The 24700-nt window shown below is 43.5% G+C and overlaps 1 protein-coding gene across 1 annotated transcript in view; it reads left to right on the forward strand.

Annotated features, from left to right (window-relative positions):
- The window catches only part of FOXO3 (forkhead box O3), a 151661-nt gene that overhangs the window by 113192 nt on the left and 13769 nt on the right, over positions 1–24700 (forward strand). The window contains exon 2 of the mRNA XM_074948205.1: positions 11927–13368. Coding sequence (XP_074804306.1) covers positions 11927–13333 — 1407 coding nt within the window. The 3' untranslated portion in view covers positions 13334–13368. The remainder of the gene's footprint in view (positions 1–11926; positions 13369–24700) is intronic.

Consider the following 24700-nt stretch of genomic DNA (forward strand, 5'->3'; position numbering starts at 1 on the left):
ATGCTTTGTTTTGAAAAGAAATTGTTTCAATCCTTTTCGTTGTGAAGAAAACGTTTTGTGTGAGACCAGTGCAGAGCCGCCTCATTGAGTCAGCAGACAGACAAACTGAGAGCTCTGTGAGCAGTGAGTTCCTCCTATTCATCTCAGTGAGTTAAATCTGAACACTAATGATGACTGCTTTTATATCTACATTAACTCTTTCACTGTTGATCATTTTAGTAAAAAAATCAAGCTTTTCTGGAACTGAGGGTAGATTTAGGATTGTTAGCAAATCTTGAGTATAGTAACATCTCTCTTCCAGCACACACACTTGGATTCTTGGACATAAACATTAAAAATGAATCAATGACTAAAATCAGGAAACAAGAACATACATGTAATATATAAAGGAACATTATGTAGGGATTCTGATAATTGGAGGTTCAGATAAGAGGGTTTCGGATTAATGGGCGTATACTTACTCTACAACCCTCTTATAAAAAAGATTGGTGAATAATAGTTTACTAATGAAAAATAGTGAAGGATGTTAACTCAGGTAAGGGTTTTAAGCTGTAATAGCACCAAATTGTCAGGGTCCACCCAGTTCAACCAAGTGCAGAAAACTGCAGAAACCTAAATTCTGCAGCAGGGTCCCTCCCCTCCCCTCCAACCAACCATGGCCTAATGAAAATTCTGCAGCTGCCTGAAATGCATAGAGAATACATGCATCAGAAACAGAAGACTTTGATTAATTAAAGGATATAATGCATAATAGTTGATGCTATAATAGACAGTAAAATACGTCAGTAAATATTTTTCCATATATTTCTCACTATTCCATAATTTCCAGTTTGCTGAAGAAGAATTCAGTGCAGGTGTGCACACCCTCGGGTAGGGGGATTGCCCACAAAGTTCAGGCCCACTGTGCTTTAGAACACGTTGCTCTATCCTGCTTCTCCTCCACCTCTTGTCTGCGAAGAGGGGATTGGCAACTCCATCCCTCCCCATCCTGCTGATGGTGAGGGAACCTCCCTCTTCTCCCCCCACTCCAAGTATTGCACAGAGGTGGATGTTTTGGTGGCTTCTTCAACCACTGAACGACGCTGGGTCTTGATCCTGACAGCAGAGTGCTTCGGTAGTCAGTGTTCTGTGTGCTCTGCTTTAGCCCAGTCTGTTATATTGTATAAAAGACAATATGGGGTGTATCTCACAGTATGGGCTATATATAACAATTTACCCAGAGCTGTGGGACTCTGAGCACCTACATGTTGCAGCACCTGATGTACAAACTGTTATTTCCAAACACTTGTTTGTTTTCCAAAATACCAAAAGATTAATAAAAAAATAAATTGATAAAAACATTGTACTAATCAGTAGGAATCCACCCAAAAGACTGCCTACAGTGTCTGCAGAATGGATGGTGTTCTCTTCAGCCTTGTTGTTTCTAACCACGTTTACAAAAAGTGCATCTGCAGATATGAAAAAACAACAACATATATTGCGTCCAGTAATTTCAAGTGACATTTGAAACAGCAAAGATACCAGACCACACCTCCAAATCAATCTTTTTATTATGGCAAATCAAACTCCGCCTTCATTGCAGTGACCCTGGTAATCTGAACTGGCCTGGTTTACTTCTCAGGGTATGTCTACACTGCAATTAGACACCAGCAGCTGGCCAGTGCCAGCTGACTGGGGCTTGTGGGCCTCTGGCTAAGGGGCTGTTTAATTGCGGTACAGACCTTCGGGCTTGGACTGGAGCATGAGCTCTGGGGCCCCGGAGGGGGAGCGTCCCAGAGCTTGGGTTCCAGCTGGAGCAAAAAGTTCTACACAACAATTAATATAGTCAGCTGGCATGGGCCTGCCGTGGGTTTTTTAGTTGCACTGTGGACATACCCTTACTTCACTAGTTTTATCTCAGTGTAAAATCATTTCCTTCAATGGAGATACTCCATATTTACATGGCTGTGAGTTCAGTATCAGGCCCAATTTATTTTCATTTATTAAACTATTTTTACAGGGCAGCTCAGTTTAGCAGTTGTCAGCAAACTTTCTACAAGATACAGCTATTTGTTGCTTAACCAGACCTGTTGGAGGGCAGCATACCGGCCAAATTCAAACCTGCTGCAACTCTGTTGAAAATAATAGTCACACCAGAAATGAGTTTGCCCATAATTTTTAAGATTCTGTTTAACAGAATGGCTGGCTGTAGGTGTTTTCATTTCTAATCCTTTTTCTTCTCTATAGTACCGCCTAATAAATATAAAAAACTGGATTCCCTCAGTTTCTTTACCCTTGGATGTGATTTTTAAAGTTTGAAAAATATATTTTTTTAAATACAATGGGAACTGGAAATGTTTCATTTTTGAATTTTGTACAAGTTAAGACTTCAAATAGGAATTTTATTACGGGGCTGTGATATATACCAGAAAAGATTTTAATTTGTATCCAAATGTAGGGTCTGTCCTGCCAGGTGGGGAATCTATCTGATCCTAGCTGACTGCACTCAGTGCTCATTGGCGTCAATGGCAATAGAGGGCACTTAGCATGTCAATAGGTACCCAGCACCTTGCAAGATCAAACCCTGATAGTAAATTTTTATTCTTAATTGAAAATAATGTTGTGATCTTGAAGTATTTGCATTCATGATCTAGTGTCTGGATGGGGGCGGATTATGGAGCTCTTGTTTACAAGACCCCTCTTCAACTCCTGATTAAATTAGTTTGGGGGGTGCGCGCGCGTGTGTGTGTGTGTGGATTAGGGTGACCAGATGTCCCAATTTTATAGGGACAGTCCTGTTTTTTGGGTCTTTTTCTTATATAGGGTCCTATTACTCCCCACCCTGTCCCGATTTTTCACACTTGCTGTCTGGTCACCCTAGTGTGGATGCAGATACTTTATTTTTACACAGTATTCTATGTTAAAGTGTATGTGTGCAGTTTTCTAATATTGACAGGAATTGCTGGAGTGCTCAGCCAAAAGGAAAAAAAAACCTTCTGAGAGCGGCTTCCAAAGTCCAGTGTGTGCCGGAAGCTCAGGTTTGGCTGTGTGGAATGGAATGTTCTCTGTACTCCTCCAAGAACAAAACCAGCTGGGAAATAGGCTACTGAGACAATTTCTAAATCTGAAAAAATAAACGCCGCACAGCCGTTGCCGTCTCTCTTCACTTTTACTTCACTTTTCGGCACATTCATTATGTTGTGGTTTTTTAGGGTGAGAGGTTGTTTCTGCTTTTTTTTTTTCTTTTCTTAATCCTCTGACTTTTTGCTGTTTGGTCGTCCTCTAAAATTACATTATCTACATTATTGAGATTTACTTCACTCCCTTCCCCCACTCAGTGGAAAAAAGTAAACTGAAACCAGCGTGCTTTACTAAAAGCAAAACAAATGGTAGTTATTTGAGTCCTCCTGCGGTCATTGGATGGCTGTCTGTAAAATAACTGGAAATTTTGCTGCTAACTGGAAGTGTGATGTGTTCAGCCAATTCCCAGACACTTTTACCCCCTTTTTTGTGTTGTTAGAGTAGTTTTAAATGTCCGTGTTTTTAAAGAACAGGGCAGCAGCATGTTTTAATGATAATGTTATTGTGTAAAACATTTGATTAAATATATATTTAACTAACTAACTCATATAACTGTTTTGCTGTGACTTCCCTATTGTACATACACTTTCAAACAGTGTGTAAGAAGTCTTTTTCAGCAGCTAAATGGGGAGGGAGTAAAACTCCTACACATGGGAGTTTCTTTCTACTTATGCTGATGTAAGGGAGCAAAAGCCAGCAGAAAGTGCATGTGTAAGGGAGCTAGTTTCCCCTTCTCTAAGCAAACTTTCCCATCACAATATGGCACAGTTGGGATCCTCACTTTCGGGTGGACTGAGGTCTGTAGGGTAGTCTCCTATCTGACCACAGCAGATTTCAGAGTGTAAATCTTCACTCCAGTGAATGTTGTTTCAAGCAGTTCTCATTATTCCCTTGATGCCCTCTACCTTTTCGAAGAGTAGGAGAAAGGATGTGCGTGGGGGAGAGAGCTAACTGCAGCAAGGCTCTCTCCTGGCTCCTCTCTTAAAACTACACTCAAAAATACCTCTCTCTTGAGAAGAGAATAAGAAGGGAATTCCACAAAGCAAACTTTTCAGAGTTCCAGCTGACTTTTTTCTCTTCCTGCGATTTTTTTCTACAGAAAGGTCACCCCAGCTTGGGTCATCTGGGGCTAGCAGAAAGGAGCCCATGGCTCACTTTTACTTTATTTCTGCTCAGAACTTTAAGTGCAATAACCATTGTTAACTGTGTATAAAGGGCCGCTGCTCTCACTTTGGTAACAGTACTGTTCTTTCACTGCATGTACTCAACATCTGTTGTGATTCACAGATTTCATCAGATATTGAGACTAGAAAATGAAACTATTTCAAGAACATTTCAATTTGTGTGTGTTTGTAATATCTATATTTCATGCTGATACACAGTTTATGGAGAGAATATGGAATGCAAAATCTAGCACTAATGCAGCGTTTCAGATTGAGAAATCGAGCACTGAAATGTGAAGAAATCTCCAATTCTGTATTTTTTTCCCTGCAACTTTAACTGCTTAGGTAAACATTAATAACAAACAGGAGTATATTTTAAAAATAGGTTTATATTCAACAAGAAACACAGGAAATAAAAATTACATACGTGTAACATGGCTGAGTTAATGTTGTGGGAGAAAGCTTGATTTGAACTTTTACTTCTGAGTGCTTGGTTTCTCTGCGTCTGCAATGCATTAACACTAGTTATTGTGTTGCATGTCCCTGATATTCTTAAAAGAAAACAGGGACAGAGAAGATAAAATGTTCTTGAGTTCTCTGGATCTTTTAAATTTCTTGAACCAGAGGAACATGGCAGTCCTGTGGAGCTATTTAGGAAAGGTCCTTCCAACACTAATAAGTTGGCTCTTCGCCGAGTAAAACAACACTGTCTAAAAGAGGTGGTTAAAGGCAAAAACACATCCTTTAAAAATTGAAAGTCAAATCCTAATGTGGAAAATAGAAAGGAGCATAAACTCTGACAAGGCAAGTGTAAAAGTGTAATTAGGCAGGACAAAAAAGAACTTGAAGAAAAGTGAGCAAAAGACTCAAAAATTAAAAGCAAAAAATATTTTAAGTATATGAGAAGCAGGAAGCCTGCCAAACCAATCTGAATGGTTTGGGGCCACTGAATGATTGACATGCTAAAGGAGCACTCAAGGAAGAGAAGGCCATTGCGGAGAGGTTAAATTAATTCTTCGCATCAGTCTTCACTGCAGAGCATGAGGGAGATTCCTTCCCCTGAGCCATCCTTTTTAGGTGACAGATATGAGGAACTGTCCCAGATTGAGGTATCTGTAGAGAAGGTTTTGGAACAAATTGATAAATTAAACAGTAATAAGTTACCAGGGCCAAGTGGTACTCACCCAAGAGTTCTGAAGGAACTCAAATATGACATTGCAGAACTACTAATTGTTGTATGTATCCTATCTTTCAAATCAGCTTCTGTAACAGAGGAGTGGCGGATAGCTAATGCAATACCAATTTTTAAAAAATATTCCAGAGGTGATCCTGTAAGACTAATTTCAGTACCAGGTAAATTGAAACTATAGTAAAGAAGAGAATTATCAGACACATAGATGAACACAATTTGTTGGGGAAGGGTCAACACAGCTTTTATAAAGGGAAATCATGCCTCACCAGACGAGTAGAATTATTTGAGGGACATGTAACTTAGTCTCAGCATTCACCAGCTGTACCTCATCATGCTAATCTTCAGGCTTTTTTGTTTTTTTAACAGGGGCTTTTAAGAGTTAAGTTACACAAGTCTCTTTTTATTTTTAAGTGAGTGGATTCCTTGTTGCGTTGTTGATAATTTTCAGCCTTTTTTAAAAAAAATAAATAAATAAAGGGGGGGAGGGGCTTTGAAGATTTAAGTTACACAACTCTCTTTTTATTTTTAAAGTGAGTGGATTCCTTGTTGCGTTGTTGAGAATGATAAATTGATACCACATGTTGCTTCCAGACAAAAAAGTCTCTGTATTCCTGTGGAAGCACTTGCAGCTGGTGTCTGAGTTAATGGATGGGCTCCACAAGGTAAACACAGTTTGGAAGAGACTGAAACAGACACTGGCTAGGAGAGGCGGGGAAATTCTTGCATTTTTAAAGACTAGGGGTTCTGCCAGTTTTGCCTGATGAGGATAAAATGCTGAAATACTTTACAATTGCAAGGCCTTTGTGGCAAGGAGCAGTTAGGTGTCTATATCAAATCTGGTATATAATATTTTGGAAATGATAAAATGCCCTGTATGTAATCCTACCTTTTTGTAATCCTGTCAAAAAAGGGTCAGAGAAATAAGTTATCAGGACATAATAGGTACACTCATTTTCTAGAGCAAAACATAGCTGATTTTTTGAAGGAAGACTAATTTAAAGAAGTTTTATGCAGTGGATAAAAGTTTGCTCATTAAAATTTGAAAATATAGCTCTGGGTTCTATAAAAGTAGTACCTCCATCAGTGCTGTTGATCTGAGCACTGGTCTGCTGATTCATTATGAAGGGACCATTGTATGCTAATGATCCCTGTCCTAGCATACAGCATTCTATCCTTTTCACATACAAAACAATATGAAAAAATTAAAGGTTGAGATATATAACAGACACAAGAAAGCACACAGCAAAGGAGCCAAGGGAGAGAGTTTGACACTCCAGCCCCATTTTCGTAGCTCCACTAGATAAGTTTCAGGCCCCAAGCATTTCCTCCTACCCATGTGGCCCACCTCCACCAGACTTCTCCTTCCAGACATGGTCTATAAAAGGTCTCCCCTCCCCCCCTCAGAAATCCCAGCAGAGTTCTTTAGCTACTTGCAACAGCAAGAGCCACAGTTCAGACGCAGCAGCCTTCTGACTTCATGTGGACTTTCTTCTTCCTGGACTTTTCATCTTGACAGTGGCATCTCCAGTTGCTTCTAACATCTTGCTGACTCTCTGACATGCATGCCCCCTTGCTGCTAGGCTCACTCCCCCCTGCTCATCATGCATCTCATCAGGAACACCACAACTTGTCCCAGCTCCAATTCTGCTCAGTACCCATCTCAGCCTTTCCCACCCACTAAAATCCATAATCACTAACACCAGTGTTCAAATAATTGAGTTGCCTGTAACTTTGAGAAGTGTGCAGCCAAACAAAGGCTCAGCTTTTTTTATTTTCTTACCACCATCTTACTTTCTCCTCATGGCATCTTTCCTATTGTTCTTCACTTTTGTGTTGAATCTTTATTATTTTTATTATTTACTATTTGTAGCGCAGAAATGCCTAGATCCCCATTGAGGGATTGGGGCCCTGTTGTGCTAGGCACCTATACATACACAAAGTACTCTATACATTTGATTTTAGACTGTAAGTACCACAGATATTCTATCTGTTAATAAAATATATAGCACACTTTGGGCACCACAGACAATAAAGGGAGCAATGCACCATATTTTTTCTATTCTGTTCTTATCCAGATCCTTATATTGCGCCCATCACTGAGGTATCTGAGCCCTTTTCACTGATTCATTAAACAACATGACTAGCATCTGTCTCATGCATATGTCCTCCAGTACAGTGCCACGAGAGTGCCATTATAGTATCTTTAAAGCGTCTCATTGGGCATGGAAGGATTTGTTATATTTCCATCTTAATGGCTTAATCCTGCTCCCATTCGCGAAGGCAAAACTCCAATTGATTTGAATGGGAGCTGGATTGAATCCTCACTTGGCGTTTTCCTGTGGGAGGTCCCTTTGTGGTTTGTCACAAGGATGATATATTTCTAATGCAGATTTTTGTGAGTGAATATTTCTTTCAGAATCTTTTACATTTTTTTTATGACAGTGATATAAGTCCACGTGACACTTCAGAAATCCTGTAAAAGAGAGGGTCACTCCCACTTTACAAGATGATGGACAGATCCTATCGCCTTTGCTCATGAGACTAATCAGTTGCATTGACTTTAGTGGGAATGCTAACAAGAGAAACACTAGCAGGATCAGGCCAGAATTCAGACTGACTTGGATAGATGTGATACATGGGACCATAGTTCCAGCACAAGAAGGTATCAAGACATTGTGAAGAGAGTAATGTGGGAAGGCTACACAAAATAATTGTGTTTTAAGGAAGTATTTGAAAGGGGAATGGGAGGGCCCTTCGTGTATGGAAGCAGAGAGGCATGCGTGGAGCAGGGTGGGGGTGCGGTGGGACACAAAAGTAAATAGGCAGCAATTATGCTACAGAAAACAATCTTCTTACAGAAACCAGTAAAGGAAAACCAGAGCTGGTATGTAAATGGCACTTTGTGTAACTTAAATGAAAACAAACCGCTTGGATTTTTCATAACCACCAATTTTCAGTGGAAAAATTATTTTTTTATTTTTTTATTTGTGTAATACCAACACTGTGCCTCAAAGAGATGATGATCCATATAAAAATACAAACTACATCTCCCTTCCCCCCCCACACACACATTTAGGACCTGATCCTGTAAACTGCTAAGCTCTCTCTACTCCATGAAGTCAATGCAAGTTGAGGCCACTCAGCATTTTGCATGTCAGGGATTTATGGGATAGGGTTAGAGCTGGCAAGCATCAGTGGGTTGTTTTGCATTGAAAATGGGTGGCGATTGACATTTCAGGCAGTATGTTTGTATGTCTTAAGTTACATAAAGTACTATTTACATACCAACTCTTGTTTTTCTTTACTGGTTTCCGTAAGAAGATCGTTTTCTTTAGCATACTCACTGGCCAGTTTACTTGTGTGTCCAGTCTTCATTGTGCTCTTGTTATAGTGGTTTTAGTGACTTTTTCTTACTGTTGTGTGCAGTTAGGCCTAGGATTGCAAAGTGTCTGGTTTTCGGTCGGAAAGCGCAGTCAAAAAAGGACCCTTTCAGCTCTGGTCAACACCGCTGACCGGGCCATTAAAAGTCTGGTTGGTGGGGCTGGCAGGCTCCCTGCCTCGCTCTGCGCAGCTCCCAGAAGCGGCAATATGTCTCTCCGGCTCCTAAGTGGAGGGACGGCCAGGGGGCTCCACATGCTGCCCCCACTCCAGCTCCGCAGATCCCATTGGCTGGGAACTATGGCCAATGGGAGCTGCAGGGGTGGCGCCTGCAGTGGAGGCAGCACAGAGCCGCCTGGCCACCTCTACACATAGGAGCCGAGGGATGTCGCCGCTTCCAGGGAGCCCCCCGAGGTAAGCACCACCCAGAGCCTGCTCCCTGCACCCCTGCCCCAGCCCTGAGCCCCTTCCACACCCAGACTCCCTCCCGGAGCCCACACCTGCTCCCACACCTCTGCCCCAGCCCTGAGCCCCTTCTGCACCCAAACTCCCTCTGGGAGCCCATATGCCACACACACCCCCTCGCACCTCAACCCCTTGCCTCGGCCTGGAGCCCCCTCTCACATTCTGAACCCCTCAGCCCCTGCCTGGAGCTCCCTCCTGCACCCCACACCCTTCATCCCTGCCCCCAGCCCAGAGCCTGCACCCCAACCCCCTGCCCCAGCCCAGTGAAAATGAGCGAGTGAGTGAGGGTGGAGGAGAACAAGCAACAGAGAGAGTGGGGATGGAGTGAGCAGGTGGCAAGGTCTCGGAGAAGGGGAGGGGCAGGGGCGGGGCAAGAGTGTTCGGTTTTCTGTGAAAAGTTGGCAACCCTAGTTAGGCCTGATTCTACAACTGGATCCATATGGACAGACATAAATACTTCCTGCACAGAGCCCCATTGAAGCCAGCAAGGCATGGGCATAAGAGTCCATCCACATGGACCCAGTTGCAGGATTGGAGCATCAGGTAGGAAATGTTAGTTAAATAAATCATTTGAGTTTTTAAAATTTAAGAGCCCTGTTGGAGGAGAGTGGGAAAGTGGGTAGTGGCATCTGGTTAATATAATTTAAAACATATTTCTGCCGGACCCTAAATATAGTTAAAATCTCACTAATTCAATAATAAAAAAATTCCCTCCTGGCTAGACTGAGGAAATTTTATGCGGGGAATGAACCCAGAATAATTTTTTTAAGGCATTATATAGTCCCTTGGAAATATAAGAGTGTATAATTGAGATGCTGATACAAACTTAACTTTAGTGTCATTATGGAGTCTTGTTTGCTATGCTGTGCAAATTGTTTAAAAATAACAACTCCTGTTTTGAACTGTAGTTTATTAATTTTTCTTTTTCATGAGTGGTAAACAAGAATGTTTCTGTGGCCCATGTGTGAGAAGAATTTGAGAGAAGTGGCAGGGGGATGGGGGGGCTGTTCTGAAACTGACCAAAAATACATTAAAAAATTTATTTACCGTCAACAAAACAGAAAAAAAATAATCTGGGCTACATTTCTTCACACAGCCAATGTGTCTTCAGTTCACTTACATCAAACGACCCTTTATGTTAATAGTATGAATGCTAATGTGTTTATGAATAATTGTTTGGTTGTGTGTGTTCTTTGTCCAGTTGAAACTGGAATCCCTTCAGTGCATTGTAAATGGAAAACACTTATTCTGGCTTGTTTGATTACAATGAGAGCCTGTTGACTTTCTCTTTTTAAAACATGCTGGTGGAACACATGTATTTGTATCCTCCACATAGATACAGCTGATGTTTGCCAATATTTTAAAAACATCTATGACTTAAAACTTGTTCATATTTAATATACAGCATTAGTACAACTGGTTTGCCAAAATAATATGGCATCGCTCCAAAACTCTTTAACTTGAGCATAAAATCAAAAAACATACAAATTCTTATTAGCAGATTTCTTATGGTCTTTTTAGCTGTATTTTAAGCAGAGGCTCTAGAGTGAGATTTTGATCTCAGTTACAGTTGTGTAAGTCTGGTGTCATTTTACTTGAGTTACTGGGAGCTAGTTTTCTGGGTCTCTCTCGGGATTTTGTACTGGGTTCAATCGCTATAGTGTGAAGTCACACCACTCTTTTGAGAATGCATAGGCAGAATACAGGACTATTTTTCATTTCTTGTGCCCAGTGTGTCTGGTGGCACCTGGCAAGATTTGGGATTCATTGGACCTTTTATGGGTATTTCTGTTACTAACAGCCTGCTGTGCTAATGATCTTATTGTGCATTCCAACTTTGGGACACTATGAGGATGCTGTGGGTGCAGGGAGCAACAGACTGGCTACCTTGTATATATAATTCAGATTCCAACAATGGAAAGAAAAAGTACATCCCACCTCCAGTGTGCAGTTCTATAGGAGGAGGCGGGAAAGCAGTTGTGATTTGCACTGGAGTATTGTTATAATACATGTACAAAATTGCATTTCAGTAAAGAATACAAAGGTACTTACAGAAGCTGCAATGAGAGTAGACAGCCTTTCAGTCACCTTTATTGAAGTGTTTGCAGTTCTCATTTTGAGAGAGTTGGAACAATAGTCACTCATAATTTAATCTGTATGCAGGACATTTTATTCAGTCAAAAATGGAAGCGGTACAGATCCAGCGGGGCTTAGCAGTTGGTGATGCGGTTTGTTTGTTTGTTGCTGTTGAATGATTTGAAAGTCTGAGCAACCTACAGAGGGCTCAGTTGTCACGCTCAGCCCAGAAGAAGGGTGGGTTGTCAGGGTGTCAGTTGCAGCTCCCTCGTCCTGCAGTCCCCAGCCTGGGTGATGGTTACACCAGTGGAGGATGGGCCCAGCAGAGTGGAGCTCTGCCACATTCCTTCTCCCTGGAAGTGCTCTCTATGTCAAGGCTGAGGAGGGATAAGGAGCAGGCTCTGCTTTACGGCAGCATGACATTCTCCACCCCTGCTCGCAATTTACAGCCAGTATCTGACCCCTGCCTGAGCAGCCCAGTGTTTTGATCGGATTTCAAAGTTTCGTTTAATTTTGGGCTTGCATGATTGAGATTAGACTAGCAGTGGAAATGGTACTTGCCCTGACTTTCTGTTGTATTCCTTTCCCACAGAACTCAATCCGGCATAATTTGTCACTTCACAGTCGATTCATCAGGGTACAGAATGAAGGAACTGGGAAAAGCTCTTGGTGGATGATTAATCCAGATGGTGGAAAAGGTGGGAAGCCTCCCCGGAGACGTGCTGTTTCAATGGACAATAGCAACAAGTACACAAAGAGCAGAGGCCGAGCAGCTAAGAAAAAGGCAGCCCTGCAAGCTGCACAAGAAGCTAGCGAGGACAGCCCATCTCAGCTTTCCAAGTGGCCAGGGAGCCCAACTTCCCGCAGCAGTGATGAGCTGGATGCTTGGACAGATTTCCGCTCTCGTACAAATTCAAATGCCAGTACAATAAGTGGCCGTTTGTCACCGATATTGGCGAGTACCGAACTCGATGACGTTCAGGATGATGATGCTCCACTTTCTCCAATGCTGTACAATAGTCCATCAAGCATGTCCCCATCGGTAAATAAACCATGTACTGTTGAGTTGCCGAGGTTGACTGATATGGCAGGCACAATGAACTTGAATGATGGACTGACAGATAACCTCATCATGGATGATCTTTTGGACAATATAACGCTCCCCTCTCCCCAGCAGTCACCATCAGGGGGGCTCATGCAAAGAAGCTCCAGTTTTCCATATGGTTCCAAAGGTTCCGGACTTGGTTCTCCATCAAGTAATTTCAACAGTGCTGTGTTTGGACCATCATCTCTGAATTCTCTTCGTCAGTCTCCCATGCAAACCATTCAAGAGAACAAGCAAGCTACCTTTTCTTCCATTTCTCATTATAACAACCAGACGCTGCAGGATCTGCTGGCATCTGACTCACTTAGTCACAGTGATGTCATGATGACGCAGTCTGATCCACTCATGTCTCAAGCCAGCACAGCTGTGTCTGCCCAGAATTCACGCAGGAGTATCATGCTTCGTAGTGATCCAATGATGTCATTTGCTGCTCAGTCCAACCAGGGAAGTTTGGTCAATCAGAACCTGCTCCACCACCAGCATCAATCTCAGAATTCTTCTCTTGGTGGCAGTCGTGCCTTGTCAAATTCCATCAGTAACATGGGCTTAAATGATACGAACAACTTGGGGTCGGCCAAACACCAGCAGCAGTCACCTGTCAATCAGTCTATGCAAACACTTTCTGACTCGCTCTCAGGCTCTTCTTTGTATTCCACTAGTGTGAACCTTCCAGTCATGGGGCATGATAAATTCCCAAGTGATTTGGACCTGGATATTTTCAATGGAAGCTTGGAATGTGACATGGAGTCCATTATCCGCAGTGAACTCATGGATGCAGATGGGTTGGATTTTAACTTCGATTCCCTCATCTCAGCTCAGAACGTTGTCAGTCTGAATGTGGGGAGCTTCACTGGTGCTAAGCAGGCTTCGTCACAGAGTTGGGTGCCAGGCTGAAGGATCTTTGAGAAAAGGAGAAATGGGCAAAGCAGGTCAGTGTTCTGTAGACATGGTAAAAATATTTGGTTTGTTGTTTTTTATTGGTGTTTACCCTGAGTAGTTAATAGTTTGTGTGCATTAATGATATATGATATAAGCAAACTTAGGAGGTGTTGAGGGAGGGGAGGAAAAGCTAAAGGTTGTAAAGATTTCAAGTTCAAAGTTCAGGGCTAACCCCCAGACCCCAATTAGGCAGTTTCTTCTCAGCTGCAACACTGTCACTGAGGGAGACAGTGTCAAAAGCCACCGGCTTTTTTAATTTAGTTTTTAGAAATGTTTACTACTAATTAAACCAAACTTTTTAGTTACAAAAAATAATGAAAAACCAATTAACAGTGGAAGATGTGTGTTTTAGGACTCATGGAACTCAGAAATGACTTATTTTTATCACGCCAGACTGAACCTTCACCACAGTATACAGCCCAAGTAACCAAATAACTGGGGTGATATGCAGGGATGGTTGGTTGCAGAGGGCCCCATGTTGTATGGAACAGCAGTACAGAATAGGATAAGAGAGACTGCACTCGTGGATCTACTCAGTGCATGAATCTGGTGCGGTAAAGTGCACAACGGATTGGGACTTAATCAGAGCTGTATTTTTGCTATACATATTTTTCACATTCTTTTCTCAAGAAAAAAAATGCAAAAATCATGGAATTATTAGGAACCTGGGCCCAGGGAACAGCCGTTTTAAATGTGTAAAATGTGTAAGGGGTAATCACAGCCACAAGTCGCCACCTCTTTCCATTTTAGGGCTGTAATCCTGTAATTTGTCCTATGCATGACTCCTGGTAACTTCACTGAGAGTTTCACTCACATAACACCAGCGGATTTGGGCTGTAATATATCCCTGGTTAGGCGTTAGCCTCTTCCCATCTTTTTGAATTGACTACAATTTCATGGGGTTTCTCCATATTTCTTTTCCTTAATAGTGGAAATTGTCAAGCTTGCCGCTGATGTCAATGTGCTCCTCTTTGTTTCTGCAGATCATTTGGGTTTTCATCTGCATCCATACATCCATCTTCTTACACATACACATTCACTCTCTCATGTTATAGATTGCTCCTGAAGTGTCCTTTGTCTCCAGTGTTTGTTTATTAGTATAGGGGAATAGATTTCAAAATACAGGAGTACAAAAGGTTAGTTATAAATTAGAGTGTGGAAATTCCATTAACTTCAGACTAATGTATAGAATACCCCTACTGCAAGGCTAATTGTTTGCGATATACTATAAACTTTTTTTTTTTTGTCTTTCAAGTTTAAATTGCATAACGTGCTGACAAACAGCCCGCTGACCCTTGCTACTTGAGGTATTCTGAAGTTAATGGAGATTTCTTTCTCTAATTCACGGTTAGACGGTTAAGGAAAGGCTTTGAAGCTGGGGAACAGCAGTGGTGAGCGATGCTTCCCGCTGCATGTTTTGAGCATTGTAGAAGATACAGATTGATTTGTTGTCTGAAACAGAAAGGACTGTGCCATGTACAGAATTCCTTCATTTAGTCTTCAGAGGCCACTTCAGTAGATGTGATAGTTGGCTGCCCCCATCCTTTATCTTTTCTGGAAGAAAGGAGCTTCACTGATTTCTTTGCAGTATAAGCCAAACTCTTTCCACATGTCAGACTGCTGAAGTGCAAGGCGGGGAGATGGTCTTTGGAGAGAATGAGCTGAAGAATCTTAATCTCACCCTGCTGATCATTCTGTAGGATAGCACCTTGACAAGGCTGTGCATGCTATGTGGCTATTTACTGAAATTCAGAAGACTCAGACTCTCTTTCAGTTTTGTCTTTTAATAATTTTAAAAAAGAATGATTGCCATCCCTCAGACTCTAGAACCCTTGTCCTTGAACTATTAACAAAAACTTCCAAAACTCCATACTTGTTGAGAGAGCTGTTTTTTTTCTGTGTTTGTTTGTTTCTTTTCCTTCTCAGTGCATACATAGTGTATTGAGTTAGAAATCCCAAATCTTCATGTGATGCATAAAAACAAAGCAGGAATGTTATCACAGTAAAATGTACAAGGTCACCGTTTGCCAACAGGCCTCACAAAAATAAATGCCCTTGACAGTATTGGTTGACAAAATGTATCCAAGGAAATGCCTTGACACCATGTTTTAGTAGCATCGCTATGCCACTTACACGAAAAGGATATCTACATGGAGCCTTGGCTGGGCAACATTATAATAAGTGTTCTGCGGAGGAATATCTGCAAAGTTCTCTCAGCTGCCTCATAAAAGATTGCCCTTTGTCATTCATGGAAAGAATAGATGTCTTGATCTTTCCCAGGCTGAATACTCAGAATAAAGAAACTGGTACTTGTGTATGAAAGGCCTTTCTTTACAAAGGACAGACTTGTTAACTCTGGTGGAGTACTGACCACTTTTCTGTGGAAGGCTGTCACGGCCTCTGATTACTGGACCTGGTGCTATTGGTTCATTTGGTACCAGGTGCAAGGGTAGATGTGGTTTTCGTCTGAATTTACTGATTATGAATAGTTCCTGGTTTATTAAACAATCCCATTTGAGAATTTGCTTCCATATGAGTGTCTGTTATTTTGGTAAAAGTGTCGCACATAAAATATTATGCAGTAATTCTGCACTGCTTTTTCAATTATTTGTCTGCTTCACCATAGTTATAAGGAGCTTGAACTAAATGCTTCTCTAAGCAATTTTCTGATCTCAGTAAAGAATCTTTATAAGATTAAAGCTTAAGAAACTACTTTTCAGCAGAATGTTTCAGCCATTGCAAACATGAAATCTGCTCCACGAAAAAGGCTGAGTGGGATTTCAAAACCAAAATGTATCATTTTCAACAGGTTATCAATATACATAGAATGCTAAGTACTAAATTTTCCATAAACCGGCAAAATCTCTTGGGAGTCAGTTTTTTGGAAAGAACAAATAGAGTTGTTTTGTTTGTGCTTAGAATTTATTTTCTTCGTGGGATTTTTTTTTTATTTTTTAATCCAAAGACTTTCTTTATAGGGCCAATGCAAATGTGCAAAGAATCCATTGTTATGAATTTAGTTTATGTAGAAATTTCTGACATAGAACACTCCCCACTTTTGTTATACTGGCTATGTGCCTCTGATGGTAACCAGGACCAGCATTTCAGAGGGACCTGATTGGAGCATGATATAATGGTTGTTGGTTTTATTCTAGAAGAAGGAAAGGGAGAGAATCAGTAAACTTTCTCCTACTTCATTCACTTGTCTGCGATTTCCTCCTGTTCAGACAGTTGAGGCCTGTGTTCCTTTTTAGCTTCCTTTCTTTTGTCCCCCTCCCAAAGGTATTGAATGTGCCCCCCAACACCTTCAATAATCAGGACAGTTTTTCAGTCACTATTTCCCTAACCTCTCTTTGGAGTACTTCTGATTGTTAATGTCTCTTCTTAACACCTGGGTGTCCCACAACAGCTCTTCTTTGTTTTGTGGTTATTCTCACCCACTGAACACTCAGGAAGCAGTACTGACCAAAACATACCTAGAAAGATAGAATAGTTTGGAACTTTATATCAGAATGTCATGGGCTGGTGATCAGCATCTTCTGAAGAGAGATTTTAAATTTCTATTTCATCGGATTCCTCTAGGTTCCATAATATAGTTGCAGGGGGATTGAGTTGACTTGTTTAAAAATTGAAAGCAAAAATACCTCAAAAATTGGCTAGCGACGTTCATTTTTCCTTCATGCATCATTTAAAATGGTGCATTCCTAGGTCAGAGAGTCCTGGCAAGGTCAGCTAACTATAGTTGTAGATTACCCAAATTACAAAGGGTAACCCATAGTGTTACATCACTGAAAACAACAATTACCTCTACAATATAGCAAATGAGATGAATTTTTGGGCTGGTTGTTGATTTGTTATACCTGTATTCACCAGTTAAGCCTCTCTGGGTGAAATTCACCCCTGTGCTCACACAAGGCTCCGTGGATCACTGAAGGCCCACTGAAACTCATGTTTAAAGCTTAAGCAGTGCATAAAGCCTCTACACTTGGATAAATTCCACCCTTTGAATTGGAGAGGTTTGCCTAGAGAATGTTCCACAAAGATGTTTTTGTCTTTGTAGAAAATAAGTTTGCTGCTGCTGCAGTTGAAATTAAGAAAGCAGAGGTTGAGCACCTATTGTCCAAGGAGTCTGATAGTCCCAGGGCCATACGTGCTCCCTTTTCTGAAGTAAACACCATCATGGGGATCACCATGCTGGTCAGAAAGAAGGCACCCTCAAATAAGCTTGTATTTTAAGTGTAGGGTCAGCAGGCAGTAGTTACCTAGGTTTATATAGATGGAGATAGGATAGAGATTGCTTTCAAAATCTAAAGGATTTTAAAGCCACCAGAGGATTAAGGGATTTCAGAGAGGCCCTTGGATGGCAGGTAGGACTCAGAGAAGTGGCACAAGGACCCCCACAGAATGCTGAAGGAACTTGATGGATATTTGTACATCTCTTGCCCCTATTGGGACTGGGCCCTGCCTAGTTTGTGGCCAGACTAGAAGGCAATTTTATGGGGTTGAAAAAATGCTATCTACTTTACAGTTCACTTCCATTCTGATCTAAGTTATATTCAGGTCTGAGTTTGAATCAGCAATACCCTGATATTGATTACTATTATTATTATTATTTATTATTTTATTTATCATTTTACAGTGCCCAAACATGTGGTAGGCACCTCACAGCATTGACAGAAGACATGATCCCTGCCTTGAGGATCTTACCATTCAATAGGTGACATGATACAAGAAGTGGGGATTGCAACCAATAGGTAATATGGGGTGCTGTGTGGGTTATAGCAACAAGATTACACAATTACCAAGATTAGTCTTTCTCCCATGCTGATTCAGTCATCAGGTTGGGTTTTTTAATATTAGCTGATATGATAATAAATTGTTGGCTCACGTGGGCATTTCAGCAGAATCGAGTCTTCAGGAGGTATTTGAATGAGGAGAGTTTAGCAGCTTGGCAGACTGGAAGAAGGAATGTGTTCCAAGCATAGAGGCCAATATGGAAGACAGCACAGAAATACTCGTGGGACTATCTTTTTCACTAATTATTTGTGAAACCATCACCTTTATCCATTAGTACATGTAAGACCGATATATTTTCTAACTGTTGTATAAAGCCAAACCTTTTCATGAGCATAAAATGAATTCTCCATTTTTAAAAAGATAATGAGAACTAAAAGGAATCATTTAAGTCCTAAATCTTGTTATAACATATCTGTATTTTTGTATTTTTTCAGATGTATAACAGATTCTGATTTCTACTGCACATCATCAACTAGACATTTTGTAGATGTTTGCCAGTTTATCTATTAACATTTCTAAAGTGCTTATCACTATAGTATTACTGGTTTCAGAGTAACAGCCGTGTTAGTCTGTATTCGCAAAAAGAAAAGGAGTACTTGTGGCACCTTAGAGACTAACCAATTTATTTGAGCATGAGCTTTCGTGAGCTACAGCTCACTTCATCGGATGCATACTGTGGAAATTGCAGAAGACATTATATACACAGACACCATGAAACAATACCTCCTCCCACCCCACTCTCCTGCTGGTAATAGCTTATCTAAAGTGATCATCAAATTGGGCCATTTCCAGCACAAATCCAGGTTTTCTCACCCTCCGCCCCCCCACAGACAAACTCACTCTCTTGCTGGTAATAACCCATCCAAAGTGACCACTCTCTTCACAATGTGTATGATAATCAAGGTGGGCCATTTCCTGCAGAAATCCAGGTTCTCTCACCCCCTCACCCCCCTCCAAAAACCACACACACAAACTCACTCTCCTGCTGGTAATAGCCTATCCAAAGTGACCACTCTCCTTACAACCTGCATGAAAATCAAGGTGGGCCATTTCCAGCACAAATCCAGGTTTTCTCACACACACACCCCCCAACACACACCCACAAACTCACTCTCCTGCTGGCAATAGCTCATCCAAACTGACCACTCTCCCCACAATGTGCATGACAATCAAGGTGGGCCACTTCCAGCATAAATCCAAGTTTAACCAGAACGTCTGGGGGGGGGGTAGGAAAAAACAAGGGGAAATAGGCTACCTTGCATAATGACTTAGCCACTCCCAGTCTCTATTTAAGCCTAAATTAATAGTATCCAATTTGCAAATGAATTCCAATTCAGCAGTTTCTCGCTGGACTCTGGATTTGAAGTTTTTTTGTTGTAAGATAGCGACCTTCATGTCTCTGATTGTGTGACCAGAGAGATTGAAGTGTTCTCCGACTGGTTTATGAATGTTATAATTCTTGACATCTGATTTGTGTCCATTTATTCTTTTACGTAGAGACTGTCCAGTTTGACCAATGTACATGGCAGAGGGGCATTGCTGGCACATGATGGCATATATCACATTGGTGGATGCGCAGGTGAACGAACCTCCGATAGTGTGGCTGATGTTATTAGGCCCTGTGATGGTGTCCCCTGAATAGATATGTGGGCACAGTTGGCAACGGGCTTTGTTGCAAGGATAGGTTCCTGGGTTAGTGGTTCTGTTGTGTGGTATGTGGTTGTTGGTGAGTATTCGCTTCAGGTTGGGGGGCTGTCTGTAGGCAAGGACTGGCCTGTCTCCCAAGATTTGTGAGAGTGTTGGGTCATCCTTCAGGATAGGTTGTAGATCCTTAATAATGCGTTGGAGGGGTTTTAGTTGGGGGCTGAAGGTGACGGCTAGTGGCGTTCTGTTATTTTCTTTGTTAGGCCTGTCCTGTAGTAGGTGACTTCTGGGAACTCTTCTGGTTCTATCAATCTGTTTCTTCACTTCCGCAGGTGGGTATTGTAGTTGTAAGAATGCTTGATAGAGATCTTGTAGGTGTTTGTCTCTGTCTGAGGGGTTGGAGCAAATGCGGTTGTATCGCAGAGCTTGGCTGTAGACAATGGATCGTGTGGTGTGGTCAGGGTGAAAGCTGGAGGCATGTAGGTAGGAATAGCGGTCAGTAGGTTTCCGGTATAGGGTGGTGTTTATGTGACCATTGTTTATTAGCACTGTAGTGTCCAGGAAGTGGATCTCTTGTGTGGACTGGACGAGGCTGAGGTTGATGGTGGGATGGAAATTGTTGAAATCATGGTGGAATTCCTCAAGGGCTTCTTTTCCATGGGTCCAGATGATGAAGATGTCATCAATATAGCGCAAGTAGAGTAGGGGCGTTAGGGGACGAGAGCTGAGGAAGCGTTGTTCTAAATCAGCCATAAAAATGTTGGCATACTGTGGGGCCATGCGGGTACCCATAGCAGTGCCGCTGATCTGAAGGTATACATTGTCCCCAAATGTAAAATAGTTATGGGTAAGGACAAAGTCACAAAGTTCAGCCACCAGGTTAGCCGTGACATTATCGGGGATAGTGTTCTTGACGGCTTGTTACTGAGATATTTGATGACAGTATATGTTGCTCGGGTGAGATTAGAAACTGGCTCATTTTCTCTAAAATTGCAATTTAATTAGTAGGTGTGGATTTGATCTCTTTGGATATTCATGTCTGCTTATCATGGCAGTGTTTTAGAAATAAACAATTAAATAAGGTTCAATTCTTCTTCAAGTGATTGCTCATGTCCATTCAACTTAGGTGTGTCTGCTCGCCACAGGCACCGGTGCTGGAAGTTTTTCCCTCAGCAGTATCCGTAGGGGACTGGCTCTGGCGCCTGCTGGAGTGGAGCACGTGTGCCGCAACATATAGGGCACCACCGGCACCCTCCACCCTCAGTTTCTTCTTGCCACCAGTGACGGTGCATGGAACTGTTGCTGTTTCAGCTAGCGCTGTTGCTTTTCTTTCATTCGAACTCTTTTGCCTCTTGCAAATATTACTGTGTACAGTTTCCCTCTAGTTTAGTTCCACCTATTTGTTAAGTTAGAGACTTAGTAGGTCCCTAAAGGGACTTCACCTTGGGACGGGGCATGCCCCGGTCCCCAGGCCTTAAGCCCTGTGACCATGCCCATTAGTGATCCACATAACAGTTGTTTACAGTGCTTGGGCGAAGGTCACATTAGCGATAAGTGCAAAATCTGTAAGTCCTTCAAGCCCAGGATGAAGAAGGAACGTGACATTCACTTGAAGGCGCTCCTGATGGAGTCTGCCCTTACCCCGATGCTGGAGCAGTGCTCCGATTCAGCACTGAACACCATGACCTCGGTGCGCAGCGCCCTGCCAGTACCGTCTGCGAGCCGGTGCCGGTCTCCTTCCGTGGCTCCAGCCAAGAAGCCCAGGAAGACGGGGCGAGGAAGGTCTCCAATTTCCTTCAAGGGAAAGGACAAGTCTGGGGTGGACCAAGGCCCTGTCTCAGGCGCCTCTTAACCACCTTCGGGATCTTGGGCCCCAGCTCAGGTCGAGAGGTGTAGCCCATCCCGCTCCGCGTCGGCTACCCCAGATAGCAGCAGAGGTCATCAGCTCTGGGTGCCATCCTCGCCAGAGGCCCTCGAAGCAGCACAAAATAATATGTCCCTCCCAGTGTCACGCACTCCGACCCCTTCGGGATCACAGTCCCGGGGTAAACCCACGTTGGGACCAGCATAGTCTCCACCTTTCCAGCAGCGCTTCCCGTCATGGGGGATGTCGTGCCAGCGGTCTCCCCCTCACAGCCGACACGCTTCTGATCGTGATAGGCAGACGCTTCATAGCCCCATCCAGACTTCGCACAAGGGCTGAGAGGTTTGAGGCGCTGCTCGCCAGTGACCGGGTGCAGTCCTCTGGAGGCACGCGCCCCCCGGCAGGAGTTCCGGAGTCAGGGCCCAGAATCTGTGTGGCACCGGTACTGCTCCAGGGACAAATCGAGGGACCAACGTTACCGTTCCCCAGAGCGTCGCCGATCCCCCAGGGCGGCATCATCACGTGCAGCTGCATCTTCTCGACGCCAAGCCTGCTCTAGTTCCCAATCCCGCTCCGCATCGCAGTACCACTCATGAAGCGTGAGGCATAGATCACCAGCCTTTGGCCATCGCAGATCCGCTGAGTGTTGCCGGTTGCCAAGGCCCCGATCCAGACGCTCGTCGAGGTCAGCCAGATCCAACTCTGGGAGGGGCGACCGGTACCGATCGGGACAGAGCCACCAATCAGCTCCGTCTTGGTCGCAGGGGAGTGACTGCTTGGGCTCTGGCTCAGGTTTGGAGCAAGGTTCCATAGCAGCAAGACAGGCTCCAGCACCTACGGGGCAGACTATGTCAATGGCACCGCAGCCAGGCCTGTGGCCTCAGACTCCGTGGCCGGCACAGTGGTACCCATGGAACCCATGGGGGTTCACTCAGTCCTCTCAGGCCACCTGCTCAGTATCCGGAGCTTCGGAGAGACTGGCAACCACCCTTTCCCATCCCCCTCCAGCCCAAGAGACCCTGGCTGCAGGCACCCCACAGGCACAGGAGGAAGTGGGTGAGCAAGCCGCCAGACCACCTCTGGTTGCAGAGGACCCCCTGGTACCAGCTTCCTTCTCATCATCGCCAGGTGAGGCCATAGTAGGGCCCCTTCTACCGGTTCCCCAGGATGGTGCTACGGCGCATCAGGAGCTGCTAAAAAGGGTCGCCGCCAACCTGGCTCCAACTCCAGGCAGAGGAGTTAGAGGAGCCCACAGACTCCCTCTTTAATGTTCTCTGCCCCGTGGCCCTGGCCAGGGTAGTTTTGCCCCTGCATGAGGGGGTTGCTAAAATTACAAATGCCCTCTGGCAAGCCCCCTCCTTCTTGCCTCCAATCTCCAAGAGGGCGGAGCGCAAGTACTTGGTGCCATCCAAGGGCCACGAGTACCTTTATACCAACCCTGCTCCCAATTCCCTACTGGTAGAGGCGGTCAACCACAGGGAGAGACAGGGTCAACCCGGGGCTACCCCTAAGAATAAAGACTCAAGGAGACTAGACTTGTTTGGGCATAAAGTTTATTCATTCTCCAGTCTACAGTTGCGGGTGGACAACCATCAGGCCTTACTAGGCCGCTATGATTTTAATATGTGGCAGGCCATGACCAAGTTCATGGAAGTCTCTGCGTTTCCCCTGACCCCAGCTAGGGTTTGCCTACGCATACTAGGTCACATGGTGACATGTGCATATGTGGTGCTCCACACCAGGCTCTGGATGTGTCCCCTGTAGCAATGGCTAGCGATGGTCTTCTCCCAGTCCAGGGACCACCTAGAGAAGGTCGTCACCATCCCCACGATGGTGTTTACATCGCTGCGATGGTGGACCAACCCCGGGAAAGTCCTGGAAGGAGTTCCCTTTGTCAGCACCCCTCACTTAGTTGAGTTGGCTTTGGACACCTCGGACCTCGGATGGGGGGTGCACCTCGGCACCCTCCAGACCCAAGGTATGTGGTCCCCAGAGGAGTCGATGCTACACATAAACGTCAAAGAGCTCAGGGCGGTGCGCAGAGCGTGCACAGTCTTTCTACCTCACCTACCGGGCAGCGTGTCAGAGTCCTCATGGACAACACAGCCTCGATGTTCTACATCAACAGGCAAGGCGGAGCATGATCCTTGGCTCTTTGCCAAGAGGCACTCCATTTCTCGGACTTCTGCATTGACCAGGACGAGATAAACTATTTTATTTGTTTGGTGAAATTATGAGGTACTTAGGCGCCTATCGTGCAATGCAGTCCTTTCATTTGGACCATGTACCCTTGAAGAGTCTCATTGACTTCAGTGGGTAGAGTAGAGGGTAGAGCAAAGCGCACTATGGGGGGGTGATTTCTACAGCGTACTAACATCTTGCACATTAATTGGTCCATGTAGATAGACACTGGTGGAGTGCTTTAACATGGTGTTAAAGCGCACTAGGGAACCTTTAGTTCACACCAGCAGGGGCTACATGGACCAATTAATGTGCAGCACCTTAGTGTGCTTTAGAAATCCCGCCATAGAGGACAGTACTATGTAGGCAAGCACTTGCCATGGGTATATGGGTCAGAACTAGCAGACTCTATTGCATGATTCAGGCCTTGAGTTTATTCTCAATGCTGACAACCCATTCTTCTTCTTTCGTATGGGTTGGGTAGGTAGCAGTGACTACAAATGTATATCTTAAGTTTGATAGCCAGCACATTGCCGCAGCAGTGTCCATGGATAAAGATTGAGTAAAATCTGAATAAGGCATGTGCTTCATTATTGCATGTAATAAACTGTATAGTTTCAATGCACTAAGTACCTGCTACAAATGCTCTCAATTCCCATTGGCATTCAGTACCTCACAGGAGAGGTTCAGCACCTTGCAGGATTGGGTGCTTAATTATCGCATTCAGTACGTTATTTGTAAAAATGTATAGACATTAGTTTGGTGTTTTTATTTTTACTCTAAACTGTGCTGTCAGTTTCTTCATATTTCAGGAAACGTTTCCCAAAGATTGGCTT

Source organism: Natator depressus, chromosome 3 (genome assembly GCF_965152275.1).
Source record: "Natator depressus isolate rNatDep1 chromosome 3, rNatDep2.hap1, whole genome shotgun sequence".
Classification (NCBI taxonomy): domain Eukaryota; kingdom Metazoa; phylum Chordata; order Testudines; family Cheloniidae; genus Natator; species Natator depressus.